Source organism: Equus przewalskii, chromosome 5 (assembly GCF_037783145.1).
Source record: "Equus przewalskii isolate Varuska chromosome 5, EquPr2, whole genome shotgun sequence".
Lineage (NCBI taxonomy): Eukaryota > Metazoa > Chordata > Mammalia > Perissodactyla > Equidae > Equus > Equus przewalskii.
Genome location: NC_091835.1, coordinates 20,209,126 through 20,227,770, shown reverse-complemented (window position 1 = coordinate 20,227,770; position 18,645 = coordinate 20,209,126). Strand labels below are relative to the sequence as shown.

General features: G+C 47.4%; 1 protein-coding gene across 5 annotated transcripts in view; it reads right to left on the bottom strand.

Annotated features, from left to right (window-relative positions):
* DGKD (diacylglycerol kinase delta) overlaps positions 1–18,645 on the bottom strand; it is a 109,231-nt gene that overhangs the window by 75,175 nt on the left and 15,411 nt on the right. For 3 of the 5 annotated variants that reach the window (XR_011539830.1, XM_070618577.1, XM_070618578.1), the window contains exons 2-3: positions 4,452–4,562; positions 2,712–2,792 (exon numbers count right to left, since the gene is read on the bottom strand). Coding sequence is in view for 3 of the 5 variants with exons in the window: in XM_070618577.1 (XP_070474678.1) it covers positions 2,712–2,792; positions 4,452–4,562 (192 nt within the window). In the remaining 2 variants the exon portion in view is untranslated. Of the gene's footprint in view, positions 1–2,711; positions 2,793–3,437; positions 3,465–4,451; positions 4,563–6,759; positions 7,010–18,645 lie in introns of those variants that run through there. The other 2 variants (XM_008527814.2, XM_070618584.1) reach the window with 2 other exon arrangements.

Sequence of the window (18,645 nt, the reverse complement as noted above, 5' to 3'; positions counted from 1 at the left end):
ATTTCCTATTGGTATTTATGTACTTCAAAATTTTCTTCAGTAACTTGAATGATCAGAAAAGTTATTTGTCTTTAATAACATTTTTCTACTAGGAGAAAAAACAACTTTTGGAATGTGAATAGAAAGGTACTCTGGGGCCCGGCCCCGTGGTCGAGTGGTTAAGTTCACCTGCTCCACTTCGGCGGCCCAGGGTTTCACCAGTTCAGATCCTGGGCGCGGACATGGCACCGCTCATCAGACCACGCTGAGGCAGCGTCCCACATGCCACAACCAGAAGGACCTACAACTAGGATATACAACTATGTACTGAGGGGATTTGGGGAGAAAAAGCAGGAAAAAAAAAAAAAAGAAGACTGGCAACAGTTGTCAGCTTAGGTGCCAATCTTTAAGAAAAAAAAAAAAAAGGCACTCAGAGTTAAATGCAGAGTCCCTCATGTTTTTTTATTTTTATATATATGAAAATAAGAATATGCCAATCAATAAGTTGTTTTAAAAAGATGTGAAAAGCAGAAAAAAGACAATAAATATAAATCCAGAAACTGAATTAGGTAACAGAAAAATGGAATTGATCAATAAACCAAGAACAAGTTCTCTTAAAAGCAAAAAATAATAAGATTTTAAGAAATCTGACAAGAAAAACAAGGGCTAAAAAAATAAAATTAAAAACGCAACAGAGACTCTAACCAGAGACAAAAATGTTTAAAGTGCAAATAACACCTGTTCCTAAATTTGAAGGTGTGGAATAAGTAGGAAGGTAAATTACAAAAAACTGACTCAAGAAGTGAAAAAGCTCAAATGATCTAAAAGCAAAAATAAACCTTCTAAGTTTATTTATAGCCTTACCTCCCTGAAAAGTCTTAATGACAGGTGAAGTAAGTTCTCTCAAACATTCAAGAAACAATCAATTCTAAAGCTACATAAAATCTTCCAGAACACATAAAATCATGGAAAGTTACTAAGTGAATTTTATAGGGGTAGTTTCACTCTGAAATCAAAACACAAGAAAGGCTACCTTATACCCCAAAGAAAAGCACACATGGATGGGGAAATTCTAAATCCAAAATTAGGCTGTAAAACTTAACATTACCAAGAACAATTTTATTATTAGGAAACATACAAATACCTAAAACCAACCTGATCATCTAAATTAATGCCAAAACACTCCAGTGAAATTCAACACCTGTTCCTATTAAAAATTCTAAAAGCAACAAATCAAAGAATAATCCATTTACATAGTTTAGTTTAGCCAGTAAGTAAACACTGAAATTAATGGAGAAAAAGTAAAAATATTCCAAGTAAAACAAAGAATAAAATGAGAGAGACCATCAGGAAAGTCTGGCTAACTCGATAAGCCATGAAGCAAAACCAAGAACAGTTAGTTACATCAAAACAAAATAAGTAGAAGTTTAAATGGAGGAAGGAAAATTCCATTCGTATCAGCAACACCAACAATCAATCCATAAATCAATACATAAGACAAAACAAAACCTTAAGGTATCTGAAACCAACACTAACCCAAAATGTCAAATCCTAAAGCTGAAGAAAATTACCCACCTTGACTGAGTTATAAAAGAGTTGAAAAAAATTAGGGAGCATACTTTATTTCTAGATGGGATAGCTTAATAATACACATGAGGAAAAATATTTTTAAATATACCATTCTTGCTATTAGATTCACACTTTATACACGTAGGTTCTAAAGTCAGCCCCTGAAGCCAAAATTGTGAAGTCACACAAGAAATGCTATCTAGCCCTTAAAAAATATGATGAATGTTTAGAGCAAGCGACATGGGAAAATGTCCACCATCAATTGTCAAGAGAAAAAAAACCAGGTGTAAAACGAAAGGACAGTATGGTCTCAGGGCGTATGTGGGTAAAGACACAGATATTCAGAAATAAGGATAAACACTCCAGAGCGAGCAGATGGCTACCTGTGGGTGGTGAGGTCACATGATTTCATGCATTTAGAATTTCTACAGAAAGTACAACAGAACTTTAAAAATTCAGGGTGGGGGGTGGGGTGAGGACAGTTGAAAAGTAAAAAGCAAAAGAAATACACCAAAATAGCAACATTCTATGTTTTGAGGTGGCTGAACTATGGTTGTTTCTTAAATTGCTTCAACAGATTTTTCTGTATTTTCCAAATTTTATTTTCTACAATAATCATGAAAAACAAACCTCTATGCAAAACTGATAGAGAAATGTAAACTACGACACATCAGAAAAATCCATTTGGATCCTCTTGTTGTTTTGTGCTTACATGTGGCAAATTCTGTTATTCTCCAACCAGTGTTGTTTTAAGGATTAGATTCAAAATTTACCAGGAATCATTCCAATCAGAGAGAAAAGAATGAAAAAGTCTAAACTGCTCACACACATTTGCTCAAATTAAAAAGGAAAGCCAAGGTGGCCGGCCTGGTGGCACAGCAGTTCAGTTCACGTGCTCCACTTCAGTCGCCCAGGGTTCACGGGTTTGGACCCTGGGTGTGGACCTACACACTGCTCATCAATGAGCACCACACCATGCTGTGGTGGTGTCCCACATACAAAACAGAGGAAGATGGGCACAGATGCTAGTTCAGGGCCAATCTTCCTCAGGCAAAAAGAGGAAGATTGGCAACAGATGTCAGCTCAGGGTCAATCTTCCTCACCAAAAAAAAAGGGGGGAAAACCAAATGTGGTAACTGAGAAAGGTGTGTGTCCAGACTTACCGTAAAACTGTTGTTGACGTTTTTGGTGCTGGATTCGGCCACACTGGCATCTGTCAGGTCCACCTCATCAAATATGATCGACTGGAGAGAGACACAGGGACTGCGGTCAGCACGGGACAAGGCACCCCGAGGCAGCACCTTCGTGAGCCCTGGCCCAGTGCTGCCCACACGCTCCCTCGACCCCAGTCCAGCACCTGCAGACACCCCCGGGCCTTGAAACAGGAGCCCTGGATGAACACTGGGAGAGCCCAGCATCTCTGCCTCTCAGAGCAGCAAGCTCACAGGTGCAGCTCTGTGGCTGTCTCAGTCCAGGAGTTCATTAGTGATGGCATCCACACAGAGCAAACACAGAAAACCAAAAACAAGGCTGGGGTTTCTACATTTACTTCTCGTAAACCAGCGTGACACCGTTAAATGTGAAATATGTGTCACACGGAGTCCCCCTGAGAGAGCAGGGGTCGGGCCTGAGCACCCTCTGTCCTTCCAGCTAGCACATTTAGGGGGAAAGGTCCTGGCTAAAGCAAATGATTCCAGGGGAAGAGAAACAACCCAAATGGAAGGGATCGGGCCGTGAAAGAAAACAAGGGAGCAGGGCAGAAGGAATCTAGAATGACAGAGAGTCAGTAAGCCTCCAGAGCAAGGGCTGGGAATCAGGCCTGGCCGCTGCCCCCATTTTCTTCTCCTTTCTCCCCCAAATCCCCCCATCACAGCCCCCACCCTGTCTACCTTACTGTCCCCTCTAAGAGGACTCCACCGGGAACCCCTGGAGGAAATACTAGTAACTTAGAAAAGAGATTCAGCCTTTTAAGTAACCTCCCCTCCCCTCCCCCCGCCACAGAACTAAAATAACTATAAGAGTTTTTTTTAAAAATGAGGGATGTGGTCAGAACCCGTTCTAAATAAGTTGCTCTGTTCAATTTCAAATTTTAATGCACTAACTCTCTAGGGATGTATCTCAAACTGTAAATACTCAGATTCCAGATTTTTTTAATGCCAAAATATCAGTACTGACAGCAATACTGATATAAAAATACTGGCATTCAGAATACCAAAAACTAGCTTTGCAAACACACTGGTGTGTTTGAAATGTGTAACGCCACATTCATTCAAACATGGCAGTAACTTAGTGACTTTTGCTGGCTCCTCCTCTCTCATTAGCAACTGCATGGCAATTCTAGCTTAAATCTTAAGTGCAAGATGACACACAGAAAGAAGATCATGGCTAGAAAGCTGGGAGATAAAGGATTTCACAGTTCTGTTCATGCCACAAGAAACTCATACACTTCAAAACACTTGTAGTTAGTTTCATGGGTGTATACCTACCTCCAAACTCATCAAGTTGTATACATTAAATATCCACAGCTTTTTGTATGGAAATTATACTTCAGTAATGGGGTTTAAAAAAATATATTTTAGTCACTAATAAAAGATTCACAAGCCTGTGACCTCCAATCTTTCTGAAAGAAAGATATCCAACTGTAATGTGGTTATCTGTGACATTTTCTCCTTTCCCCACGGTGACACATGACATTTAAGAAAAAGGAAACGAATAAAAATCAGTGTTTATAAGAAATAAAACATGTCTTGAGACAAAATAAGCACCCAGAGAATTACGAAACTCGCTGGAAGTAACAGATCTAAGACTCCAGGGCCTTTCCCAGGATGAGGACTCAGTGCCTGAGCCCCCCCGGCAGCTCCTCTCTCGGTTTCCCCCGTGAAGCTTCGTCCACTGCTCCTCACCTTCGCGGTCTTTGCGTAGTACAGCGTGCGCCCTCGAAGCTTAAAGTATCTCCTCTTTGATCGCTGGAATGAATTGTTCTGTTTGGTCAGCATCCCCTCCTTGATGACGGTCTGGAAGCACAGAAGCATATTCGTGAGCATGTGCCCTGCTGAACCGCACACTGACAGTGCAGGGCACTCACGTCTCTAGCCGAGGGCCTAAGAGAAATATTTCTCACACTCTCCCCAGACCTTGACCTACGGACAGACCAAGCAAGCTGCGGGAGAGGGCGAGCACAATTCTCTGAGGGGCAGTGGCGTGCCTGAGTGGCGGGGGTGTCGGGGGCCCGAGGTGTGCCCTGGACACGGCCAGGGCATCAGCAGAAGGGGCCACGAGGCTCGTAGGACCACAGTGGGCAGCAGGGGGCCAGCGCACTCTCCAACTTCGGCATTTGGTATTTTTCAGCTATTCTTGGCGCTGTCTCCGTGTTGTCTGGCCTCCTGCCATTTCTCAGGAGCCTGTTGCCAAAACTGTCGACGTAGGTTGCTGTGGGGTTCAGTGCGGCTCCAGGCCTGCACCCCCCTCAGGCCTCACCCCATTCACAGGCCGGGCATGCGCATCTGGCCGCCCGTGAAAGAGAAGGGCCACGGCCAAGTCATTAAAATTCTCTCCTGCCGTCAGTCTGATCAGGAGTTCTCTCCAGAGAATCAGAGGTAGACGCTCGCCTCAGCTCCTCACAGCCAAGGACGGGGCGCGGCTTCTCCTGGAGCTGCCTCCTCTCACATGGTGTCCCCTGGGCTAGACACCCAGTGGACGGGGGAGCCCTACGGACCACTCAGAAGTTAAATGCTCACAGAGCTACTTGACCATTCGACATTTTGAACCACTCAGAGCCATGAACACCGTCAGGACTAATAACCACCGTGCGCGAAACAAGAGCCTGCCTCTCAGCCACAGCACACTGTCCTTGACCCCACCTGACACGAGGGTCCATTCTACACGGAGTCTCATCACGGAATGGAGGTAGACTGGACAGAAATTCTGTTCAAGGACAAGAACACTGGTTCAAAGAAGCTTTTGTTTAATTACCTAATCCCGTACAGCTTTGCACTTTAAGTTACTTTTTTTTTTTTTTTTTGGTGAGGAAGACTGTCCCTGAGCTAACATCTGTGCCAATCTCCCTCTATTTTGTGTGTGGGATGCCACCACAGCATGGCTTGATGAGTGGTGTATAGGTCTATGCTACGGATCCAAACATGCAAACCCTGGGCTGCCAAAGCAGAGCACAAGGACTTAACCACCATGCCACCAGGCTGACCCCTAAGTTACTTTTTTTAAAAAGTATCTGTATGAAGCACTTGGGCACCGGGGGCCACTTAAGACGACATAAGATGAAAGCAGACACAGAAACCTCATGACCCCAAATGCATCAGAAAGGAAAAGCAGAAGACCGTGCTGTCTAGTCTCTCCATCAACCCACTCCTAACAGGAAGGAGTGGACCTCGGATGCAGTGTGACCACCCGGAGAAGAACGCTGAAGAAAGCCCCCCACCCCACAAACCCCACTGCCACCCGGCCGTGCACCAGGCCCCTCCTGAGCAGCACAGTGCTGCGGGGTGTCCTGGGAACGCAGGTCGCCACTAAGCTCCCCTTCCTCATCGTGGACATCCCGGTGAGCTCCATGGGCAGGGTGGCCTGCACAGGCCAGCTCATGACGACGTGCCGGGTCTGAGGGAATCTGTGCTGGCTGGGCTGGCCCGGCCGTACAAACAGCAACCCTCTCCAACGCCCGAGAGAACCAGACCAGGAGGAAAACGACTGAGAACCCACCTACTGATTTGTGGCGTCCGCCTTCACCTTTATCCTAACCCCCTCTCTCCCAGGTAATCAGAGAGTGCCAGGAGAAGAGAGGACCCCACACATCACCCCGTGATCAAGAGAAGAGACACACCAACTACAGCCACGGCATCTGACCCCTCCATCCTTAGCGAGCAAAGGCTCTGGCTTTCCTCAAGTGCCGGAGCATGTGCCGAACCAGAACGAGGCTGACTGACGCAGGGAGAACACCCCAACCTGTGATCCCAGAGCTCCAGACAGAAACCAGTCTGTGATATAGAGGGACTACCGGCTTGTTCCCTAACATTCACAGACCCAAGTCCACATGGTGACACTCATTTCAGGGGCTCTTCAAAGACACAAAACAGCTACGTCTGTGCACAGCAATGCCACCCACGGGTGCCCGCCACACTCCAGGGGACCTCTCCTCCTGACCTCACGGGACTCGCCCACAGACAAGGGCACCTCCTCGCCCCCGTAGGTCTTCCTTACCTCTGCAGGGGAAGTAATCGCTTCCATCTCTTTCCTAAATGCAAATAAAAAAAAAAAAGAAACAGAACAACAACAACAAGCCCAGACCCAGAAAAGTTATAATAAGTTATCTTTGCAAGATAAATGCTCGAGTATTTTTCTTGCATCTCCCGCCACACATCTTACACATAAAAGAAAAGCAAAATTAGAACACAATCCACACACATACATACACACACACACACACACACACACACAAACCTTTCAGAAAGCGGATGAAGCTGCGATCTCGGGCTACCCAAGGAGAGCGGCTGTTCTATTTATAGAACGAGAGTGCTCAGAAAAAGACTCTGGTGGGTTTCAGCGGAAAAGGCTGGGGAAAAGATAAAGACCAGTATTTCTTTGAAGCTTTCTCAGAAACTGCATCTCTCCTCCTGATTCGCTGCGCGTGAATACTATAGATATGCTGCAGAATATTTTTAAACACTCAGTCAAAAGTGATGAACTAAAAGTGGTCAAGAAAACAACACCCCTGAACGATCTGCTGCATTTTGCGTTTGGCAGCCTGTAAATGGCACCACAGGAAACCCTGCTCGGTTGGCAGGGCTCCTCCTTGCGCCCAGCAGAGCAGAGAACCACAAGCCAAAAGCCCAGAGCCCAAGCGCAGCTCACTCAGGCCATGCTGGGCGGCCCAGCTCTTCAAATCGTGTTGTCAAACTCTTTGCACAAACAAAACGGCCAACTCCATCCTTCAAGCAATCCAAGGCCCAGGGAAGAATCCAGCAGAGTATTCAGCCTGAGCCAACACATGGCCCTGGGTGCCACAGCCACCCACTCACCGGATGGACACGCACCCGGCCCACAGGCGAGCCCGCCCTGGCACCTGCTACAGGGGAAGCTCAAGTCTCTAGTCATCCAACTCAGGAACAAAGAACTGAGTGAGGCAGCTCTGGATATGCCCTTGAAAAAGGCTTCAAACCAGTGGACAGAGAGGCGAGAGCAGGCCCCACGGGCCCTGGTCCAACCCGCCCACCCACCAGGCGTCCTCTATCTTCAGGGGTCCCGTGCCCAGGCATGGGCTAAGGATGCCCCCTCTCTGCAAAGCCAGGGGGAGCCCCCTCCCTCGGCCCTCCCCTCTACTCCCTCCCCGGTCACGCGGCCTCAGCACCGGCTCTGAGGGCTACAGGGACAACTGAGACCAGAGGAGGGCACAGGACACAGGGCACCAGGGAAGGAGCAATTTCCCAGGAGGGAAGGCTTCACAGAGCAGGTCTCAGAAGATGAGCAGGGTCTGAGCAGGCCAGGCAGAGGGGCCCAAAACCCTCAGAGGCCCGCCGCCTCCTCGGGGCTGCAAAGAGAGCCCAACAGGGCCGGGCCCAGCTCCTGACAGCCAGGCCTGTCGGTCACAGGGGCCCCGAATCAGGGAGTAGAGTCTCCCTGATGTCCACTTTAGAAAGACGGTTTTGGCCACAGGGTAGAAGAAAGGGGGAGGGGTGAAACCTGGAGGCAGGCAGAACACTCCAAACTCCTGTAAGAGGGCCGCTGGAACGATGAGCTTCAGGGAGGAAGGAGACAGGGACAGAGACATGAGAGCATTCAGGAAGGAGACCCACCAGAGGAGAGGGTGAGGAGGAGACAGGACAGAAACCCAGGATGACTCCAAGGGGTCTCAGAGGGGAGGAAGTGGCTTCCTTTTGGCCACACCGACTCTAAGGGCCTTGAGGATAGTGGGGCAGCTGAGTGGAGAGCTGGCAGCAGATATGTGATCGAGGGTATGAGAGAAAGTTTAACAGGGAAGACGCCTCAATGAAGTCCCTTATGGAGAAGGAGGGGAACGAGAGGAGGCCCAGGGAACCAGGAACCCCAGGACACCAACATCGGGCACAGAGAGGAGGTGGAAGTCCAAAACAGAGGACGAGAAAAAAGTAGCCAGAAAATCAGGGGAGCAGATGCCAACATGCCAAGAAGACCATGTCGATGATGTCCGATACAGCAGTGAGGTTGAAAATCAGGGCTGGGAGGGACCAAGAGGAGGTCACCGAGGACCTGCCGGAACAGTCTCCATGGCCCGCCCCAGGGCAAAGCCAGGTCAAAGTGCTGGATGTGACTGCGACCGGGATGGGAGGAAGCAAAGATGGCAGGCTGTTTCTCTCTAACTTGCATATTTCTTAACTTTCTATAAACATGGAATCATACTGAACATACCGTACTTTAACTTCCTATTTTTTCTGTCATGATATATTGTCAACAACCTTCCATATTAGTCAATACATTTTTGTGGGCTACAGAGTATTTCGCTGTGCGGATGTGCGTATATCATCAACTCAGTCCCACTGCTGGGACACTGAGCATGCTTCCACTCAATACTACCAACGATGCTTCAAGAGAACGGTTATCATGAAATATCTCATTCCCTAGAGCAAATTCTAGCAGTAGAATTTGGGGACCAAAGACAGCCCAGAAACTGGTGCTCACAGATTTGCAAGCACGACGTATGACAGCAGCGGCACCGCGGGCCGGCGGGGGAGGAGGGACTGGCCAATGAAGGGGTGGAGACACAGGTGATCCAAGGGGAAGATGCAACAGGTCCCTTCCCTCACACTACAGGCACAGACGTGTCCAGGTGGACAACAGAGTCAACGCAAAAGGTCAAACTCTAAAAGTTTCAGCAGCTAATACAGGAGAATTTCTTTATGAGCTTGGGATTGGGGAATTTTCTTAAGTAGGACTAAAATATACTAAATATAAACTGTAAGACTGCCAAAGCCATCTATATTCCAACTGAGAACTTCTGCGCATCAAAGACATCTTACAAAGAAAGAGAAAAGAGAAGCCACGGTCTGGGAGAAGATGCACGCGAAACTGCCAACAGCCTGAGCCAGCACCCTGAAAAGTCTAGGAAACCGAGCAAAACAATAACGAAGAAAAAGAAACTACCAGAAGGAACACTGGCAGAAAGCATGGTGACTAAAAGATGCTGAACAGCAGGGAGCTGGACAGGAGCCCTGGGGGTGACACCCTGGAGCCCTGTGGGGTGACGGGTTCACACTGGTAGTTTATTATGTGCATCACGGCTTACATGTATGTTGTTTGTGTTATTAGTATGTAAAAGATAAAGGGCAGAAGTGAACTCTCGGGCAGAGTTTGGCTGACGCTGTCAGGGTCTCATGCAGGTAAGTGTGAGAATGTCCACATTCCTAAGAAGACGAGGATAGGGGCCAGGACATAAAGGGGGAAGAAGACAGAATAAAAGGAGTGAAATTCAGCCAAATATTCACCTCAGCCATCTGTCTGTCCTGAAACCTTTTCAGTCCTTCAACAAAAAACAAGAACCTGACCATGTTAGGCAACACCATCCAAGTCACAAAGTCTGAAAAGAGCAGGGATATCAGCATAAAAAGTTAATACACAAAAGAACTACTAAAACGTTTCAGTGGAAAGAAGCTAGGAAAACTTAAGTTTACACACCACTTGAAATTTTCATGAGCATTTCCATATCTATTTGCCTTTTTAACAGAACAAACACTTGTGGTCTACGACACAGACACTAATATTTCCAACTGACACACAAGAAAACTGTCACCAAGACACTGAGTAATTAGTCCAAGGTTAAACAGCTAACAACAGACCACGAAAGAAATGTCAGGCCTCCCCACTCTTATCTCAAACCTTCTTCTATGGTTTTTAGTTTATGAATACCATAACTCATAAACAGGAAACAACCAGAAAATAATTTGTTCGCAAAACAGAGGCATGTACAACATCTCTAAAGACCTACAGGCTATTTGAAACACTTACTAAGTACCCACCACACCTACTACGTACATACGGGCCATTTTTACCTTTAATCCTCACACCAACTTTGGAAGTACATTGTAATGTTCCCATTTTATAGATTAGGAAACTGAAGGTCAGGAAAATCAAGCAACTCACTCAAGGCCACGTGGCTGGTAAACGGAAGACCTGGAATTCAAAGCTAAGATCTAGACAGCCAGGCCAAAAATATTTGTTGGCAAAGTGAAACCAGCATAGAAATCTACCGACAACACTGATTTAAATAAACTAGGCTAGGTAAATTCCGTCATCTATTCAAACACCACCCACAAATGCATCTTGACTCAGAACTACCTGTAACTTACCTACAACCGACCCACCTGCCACCTAGTCCCAGCACATCCTGTCAGAAGCCGAGGACGTTTGCACACCTAGGGCCACACTGACGGCTGCACACCAGGGTCTCCACGGCACCAGCGGCCAGCAGGAGAGGGGACCGAGACACACCCGCCTAAGTGCTGTGCTGGAGAATCCTCTCAACTCTGCAGACCCAGGCCCTGCCTCGGCGCTGCCAATCTATCACCAAGGCACCCACATGAGGTTTTTTCTAAAGACCCCAAAACCACTAACTCATGGGAAAAGGACAGCCCTTTCCTACCAATCAACAGAACCCAACTTCCCTGCGCATGACCCGGTTTTCCTCCTTCGATGCAAAGCCCCCAAGATTAAAAGCCACCATGTCCCAAAGCCCATACGTCATGTAAGGTTCCACTGAGAGGAAGGGAGATGCCTCATTCCCGTCCCCAGTAACATGAGGAAGGACCAAAGCGAAAAGCCAACAAGTGGCCCTAAAATATAACGCCCAAATCCCGGGAGAAGAGCTACTCATAGGCCGGCCCTTCCTTTGGGTGCACAGCCGCTCTCCCTAAGTCGGGGGCGCTTCTTCTAGTGTGGTATGGCCCCGCTCCTCCCCTCGTTGCTAACACAGCCTCAGCTCTGAGTGGGCTGGCTGTCCCAAGTGTGGCCAGTCATCCACATCCCACTTCCCCAGTCCTGGCCACACGATTCAGTCTTGGTCAAAGAGACCTACACAGACATCCTGCTGAGGCTGGGAAGGTGGAGTTGATTCACTGACATGTGGGAATACACGTGGCTTCAATGCCCCCCTCCCCCTCCTTCTTGCCTTTAATGTAGACACCATGTCTAGAGCTGTGGCAGCCATGTTGAGGCCATGAGGTGGCAAGGCAGCGGTCTAAAGCTGGTGAGGTAGAAAGGGAGCAACAATCTGGGTCCTCCTGGCATCAATCTGCGAAATGCCTGCCTGTCAAGTAAAGCTGAGTTGGACAAGCGAGATCCTGCGCAGCCACCATCAACGGCTACTCTATCACTAAAACACCCAAAATGTCACTTATCTCAAACCACACTCTGCAGCAGCCCCTCACGTTCCAACTTGCTCCCACCCCCCACACTTCCTCCTCAGTTAACAGCATCATCAAAGCTGAAAGAAGTACCAGACACACGCAACTCTCCTCGTCCCCGCACACCCCAGTTCTAACTGGTTACCGAGCAGCAATTTTACTTGCTAAAATAACTCAAGAGTCTGCCCCTCCCTCAGGCCCTCTGCCCCCAGCTTAGTCCAGATCCCCAGCGCGGGCTAAATTATTCTGTCTCCTGTCTCTGTGTCTCAGTGTCTCTCAAGTACAACCCAGACCGCCCGAATCAGAACGCCTGAAACGCTTATTAAAAATGCAAATCACAGGGCCGGCCCGCGTGGCCCAGCAGTTAAGTGCAAACATTCTGCTTCAGTGGCCCGGAGTTTGCTGGTTCAGATCCCGGGTGCGGACATGGCACTACTTGGCACGCCATGCTGTGGTAGGCATCCCATATATAAAGTAGAGGAAGATGGGCATGGATGTTAGCTCAGGGCCAGTCTTCCTCAGCAAAAAGAGGAGGATTGGCAGCAGTTAGCTCAGGGCTAATCTTCCGCAAAAAAAAAAATTGCAAATCACTCTCCTGAATCCTGGGAATGTGAATTTCTGACGGGGCCCGCTGGACATGAGCATAGTGAAGTCTGAGAAGCCTGTTCCTCTGCTCTCTACGCCCTCCCTCCGGCCTGCCGCAGAGTTCTCTGGTGGCTCCCAACCCCACTGCCAGCAGAATCACCCAGCACACTGGGAAGTACACTGACACCCGGGCCTGAGCCCGCCGGTGAAATCGGATCTCCGGAGGGAGCAGGGAGCCACAGAGACTCAAAGCTCCCCAAGGACCAGAGCCAGCACCTGCCCTAAGCAAAGCACCGGTGGCCCCTGGCTTTCCCGTGCTCCTAGGACCTGGCTCCTAGGACCTGGCGCACAGGGCTTCTCCCAATCCCACACGCTCCACTCCCACCCACCCCAGGGCCACCTAAGGCCGCCCCAGAACCACGTGACGCAAACACAACCGGCTCCTCTGTAGCCCCCTCTTTTGGACAAACCCTTCCTCTGCCTGCAGTCCTCCTGCGGCTGGAACACGCCTGTGCTTGAGACCAGGCCAAACGCCACCACCTCCAGGAACCTTTCTAATACCCAGGCAGAGCAAGCTGCCTGCTCTGCAACCTGTGACCCACCATCGGGAGGTGCACCCTCTCTGCGGGTCTACCCTCGGGAGGGAGGCAGTGTTGACAGGCCCACTTCACTGGACACGAGCAGGAGAAGACAGGCAGAGTTGGCGTCGGGGGCGGGCCCACTCTGTGCCAGGAACTGGTGTCATCAGGACTTCACTGAACCTTCGCAGCCCCATGAAGAGCCACTACCCCTTTTCACTGATGATGACACTGAGGCCCAGAGAGGACCTCTTGTCTGTGAAGAAGGGACGCAGGTGGGGTTCAAACCCAGTTCTGCCTGATTTCAACTCCCTGCGCGCTTCAATATCAAGTGAAAAAGTCTGCTTGAGAAAGTGTCTGCTTTTCACCTTTTTTGTTGTTACAAGTTAAGGCTAACCTCTGTCATAATGAATCCTCCCACTTTTCTGGGGTGAAGGTGTGGACAAATGTGCACAGATCGAGGCACAACCCCCCTCCATGACACACAGAGAGTGGGCGGACCCGGCCCCCAGCAGCAGGAGCGACATCCCAGGGTTCAGTCACGGCACCCAGGACTCACCGGCCCGTGAGCCTGTGGAGCCCACGCCCCTCTGTGGACCTAAGGAACGAGATGCACTGTTTCAACGAGCCCCCACTGAACGAGAGCGCAAGCACTGCTGGGACATGACGGACCAGACGGGACCCTCAACCTTCCAGGGAGCTGCACACTGGTGGAGGGATCCTTTCACAAAGTAAAAGCCCCACGAGAACATGCTCTAAATGCTCAGAAAAAAGTGGGGCTGGGAGTGGGGACAGATGAAACAAGGAAGACACAACCCTGACGGCTGTTTAGACTGGGTGATTGACTAAACTCCTCTCCCCACTTGTGTGTACGTTTGGAAATTTCCATGACAGAGGTACAGACGGGCTCAGGAGACTGGGAAGCGAATGGAACACACCAGAGGCCTGGACGCAAGGCCTGAGGCTGCTGCTGCTCCTTGGGCTAAAGCTGGCGCTCTCTCGAAAGATAATCTGTGTATGACTCCACTCATATGAGGAATTTAAAACTATGGACCAAGAACAGTTTAGTGGATACCAGGGGAAAGATGGGGTGGGGGGTGGTCACAAAGGGTGAAGTGGTGCACCTACAACATGACTGACAAACATTAATGTACAATTGAAATTTCACAAGATTGTAACCTATCAACAACTCAATAAAAAAAAAAAAAAAAAAAGCTGGCGCTCTCTCCACCGCGGTCTCCTGACCTGTCCACCCCACCCCAGGGGGGCCTTCCGGGGGGGGGGGGGGGGGGGGCGGCAAAACCCCAGAGAAAACAGCTCAGACACTGCAAAGGGCTATACAAACGCAAAGCAGTATCAAACCATCTTTGTCCACATTCCTCCAGCCTGGGCACGCGCTCCCCCACTGTCCCCTTGCCTGTTTTCAGACGTTAGGTGGAAATAAAGTCCTGCGCTGAACAGTCCAGCTCTAGGCTGACCTGCTCGCGGGAGGGTACTTCTTCTCTCCTTGAGAACACTCGGAGTCCAGCCACTGCTCACACCGCCACCAACACCCTGAGATGACATCCTTCCAGAGGGCAAATCAAACAGAAACGTGGGCTTATATCATATGCACATTATTTAATAACCTGCTTTTCCAAACACTATATTGTGACCAGATCTGCTTTTATTTTGTGTTTTGTTTCGCTATAGCCTATTTCTACTTCATTTACTCAAATACTTAAGGATGCTGACATAACTATGAACACATCTAAGAAACTGACAGCATTTCATACATCAACTAGTTTCAGTGTCAGACTAAAACCCATCTTATTTATATCAAGACCTTGAACCCTCTGCTTAGATAAGTTTAGATTTATTTTCAACCCAGGAGTTAAAAGTTTAAACAAAGGGAAACAGAACTAAGATGTTCCATACAACGTATACATTTATTAGGAGACTATGAAATTTAAATCCTATGTTTTCACAAGTCATGCCCTTTTGTATATCTGGCTCCTTGAACCTAATCCATTTTGACCCAACAGTTCGAACTCTTTCAACTGAGTTGTAGGACATTTCAGAGAAGAGACTGCAGGCGACTCTTCTCTGTCTCCTGCTCCCAAAGCAACCACACTCCACCATCCACGGCAGGACGGCCACTCTGACCGTCAGGGCTCTTCCATTGAAAGGGAGTAAGCTATGTTTCTGTTTCCTTTAGTACGAAATAATAATGTGGATTTCAGACAACGCAGAAAAATACAAGTAAAAATAATCCAAATCGCACTGCCCAGCACGATCCCTGATCAGTTAGGAAACTCCCTTCGTCTCACCTCCTATGCTCGGTGTTTTGCCCACAGCTGACTGGCGTTCTGTACACACTGACTCTCTGTTGCCCCAACATCGCGAAGTACCGACCACGTTACTGCCTTCCTCGATCACCTGAATGGCTGCATCCGGCGCAAGAGCAGCACCTCGCTCTGCCACCGCCCAGCTGTGTGGCCGGGTGTGCTGGGCGCCTCGGCGACCCCATGGCAACCTTTCCGCAGTTGCAAAGGTGAAGTAAGGCCACCCGTGCACGGTGCGTGGCACAGGACCAGCACGCAACAGGTGTCAGCTGTCGTCATTAACTCACTGAGTCACTAAACTGCAGTTTTGAGGTTTGCAACTTGTTACACTTAATGGTGAATGAACATGTTGCCCATTATGCTTTTTCATATTTAAGATGATTTCCCCAGGATAGAGTCCCACGGGTGGAATTATTGGGTCAAGAGTATGCACTTTCTTGGAGTTTTTCACACACGTCACCAAATCGCCTCCCTGAATGGTTATACCCATGTGTGCTGCCAGAGGGTAGAGAAGCTACAGGGTTTCTAGAAACAGCAAAATTCCAGCTCATACACAACACTGGTTAGACATAAAAGCACACTTAGACAACCACGACTAACCGACAGTAAAAGTACGCTGAGACAATTAGACTTGCACCTCAGTCTTGACAAACACGGGATTTACTCACCCTCTTAAAGTACATGAAAACTTCCAGCCACCACAGAGAGGAAGGAGATAACAAACAATTTCCCAGACTTTCTTTTCACACAGCTTCGGAGTTCTAGCCCTTCCTTATCAAAGCATTCAAATACAAGGACCATCAAATGGGACTGGATTTAATGAGATGTATATTTATTCCAAATTTTCTCAAACCATGAGAAGAACTGAATCCAGCGCATACTCTCAAACATGATGCGTAGAGTTCTACGGCAGTAAAAATTCTGAAATGCAGATATTTCCTTTTAAATGCTTTAAATGTGTAAATGTCTCATAACCATCCACAAGAATGATTCTATAAGAACCACTTTATGAAGCCTTCTGAGACCAACCCAAAACGGCTGGTCAATCCATTGGACCAATCCAAGATTACCAACCAGTCCTGAAAAGCTCCTTGGTGGGTTTTAAGTATTACAGGGGATATAGCTTGAGAGACAAATCCAATGAAAAAAGTGACCCTCTCCAACAAACGGTGCAGGGACACCTGAGTATTCACATGCAAAAGAATGAAGTTGGACCCTCACCACACACTATGTACAAAAATTAACTTAAAATAGATGAAAAATTAAATATAAGAGCTAAAACTATAAAACTCAGAAGAAAACAAAGGCACAAACCTTTTTGACCTTGGATCTGGTAATGGTTTCCTATAAATGATACTAAAAGCACAAGCAAAAAAAAAAAGAAAAAAATAGACAGACTGAACTTCACCAAAATTAAAAATTTTCTGCATTAAAGGACACTATCAAGAGAACGAAAAGACAACCGACAGAATGGGAGAAAATATTTGCAAATCATGTATCTGATAAGGGTCTAGAACCCAAAATACAGGAAGAATGCTTACAACTCGACAACAAAAAGATAACCCAATTTAAAAATGGGTAAAGGACCGGAATAGACATTTCTCCAAAGAAGACACAAAAATGGCCAACAAGCACTTGAAAAGATGTTCAACATCATTAGCCATTAAGGAAATGCAAATCAATACCACGAGACACCAGTTCACACCCACCAGGATGGCCATAAAAAATAAATAAACAAATAACCAGAAAATAACAAGTTTTGGGAGGTAGGGAAAAACTGTAACTCTCACATATTGCTGTTGGAAATGTCAAATGGTGCAGCCATTGCGAAAAACAGTTTGGAGGTATCTCAATAAGATAAACACAGAAATACCCAGCAATCCCACTCCCTGGGTACATACCCCAAAGAACTGAAAACAGGCATTCAAACAATAACTAAAATCTCTAAAAAAATAAATAAAAACTTGTTCATAGCAGCTCTATTCGCATTAACCAAAAGGTAGAAACAATTCAAGTATATATCAACAGGTGAATGGATAAATAAAATGTGGTATATCAATACAGTAGATATTATTCAGCCATAAAAAGGAATGAGGCAGTGATAACATGCTACAACATGGATGAACCTTAAAAACATATGCTAAGGGAAAGATGTCAGACACAAAAGGCTACATAGGTATGATTCTATTTATACAAAATATCCACAACAGGCAAACCATAGAGATGGAAAGCAGATTAGTGGTTGCCAGGAGCTGGGGAGGAAGGGAGAGTGGGGACAGACTACTTAATGGGTAAGGGGTTTCCATGTGAAGGATAAAAAAGTCCCGGACCTAAAGAGTCGTGATGGTTGTACAGCACTGTTAATGTACTTAATGCCACTGAATTGTACAGTTAAAATGGTAAACAACAAAAAAAGAGAGAGGCTGACTCCGTGGCGTAGTGGTTAAATTCGGTGCACTCCACTTTGGCGGCCCAGGTTCGTGGGTCTGGATCCCCGGCACAGACCTACACTACTGTCAGCCATGCTGTGGCAGCGACCCACATATGAAGTAGAGGAAGACTGGCAGAGATGTTAGCTCAGGGCCAATCTTCCTCAGGAAAAAAAAAAGAGAGTGGCCATCTTCCATCTTGCAACAAGGACAAAGCACTGTTCATCCTGAAGCCTGGGGTGTACCTCACCAGAGGTAGACCAGGGCCAGAGAAGCTCAGGAAAACCACCCAACGCAGGCATCCTTCACCTTCAGACGCAGAAAAGCAGAGCCAGCCAGGAGTGGGGAGTACATGACCCAAAACACCCCATTACTCAGACCGAGGTGGCGGGGAGAGCCCACCCAGAGCTGCGGAGGCACAGCACTGACCTGTGGCCAGTCTCAGAGAGGACTTGCATTTCCTCCAGCAGCCAAACACCCAGCTAATTGCAGTTCAAACCCGCAGAGCAGCAAACTCCATTCAAGGATCAACAAACCAAAACAAAACCGTAGAGCTGGGAGGTTAAAGATATACCAGAAAGCACACGCATAAATGTGAAATGAATTATCACAGAAACAGAAGATCTCTTTAGGAATCTGCGCCCCTTGTTGTAAGATTACAGGAAGACACTGCCTCTATTAAAAAGTTAAAATTTTTTAAAGGACAGGGAGCACAAAAATGAGAAGAGGATGAAATTAAAAGACAACCAGCTAAGACAGAGGCCATGATTTTAAAAAGAAGCAAAAATAATCAGTTGAC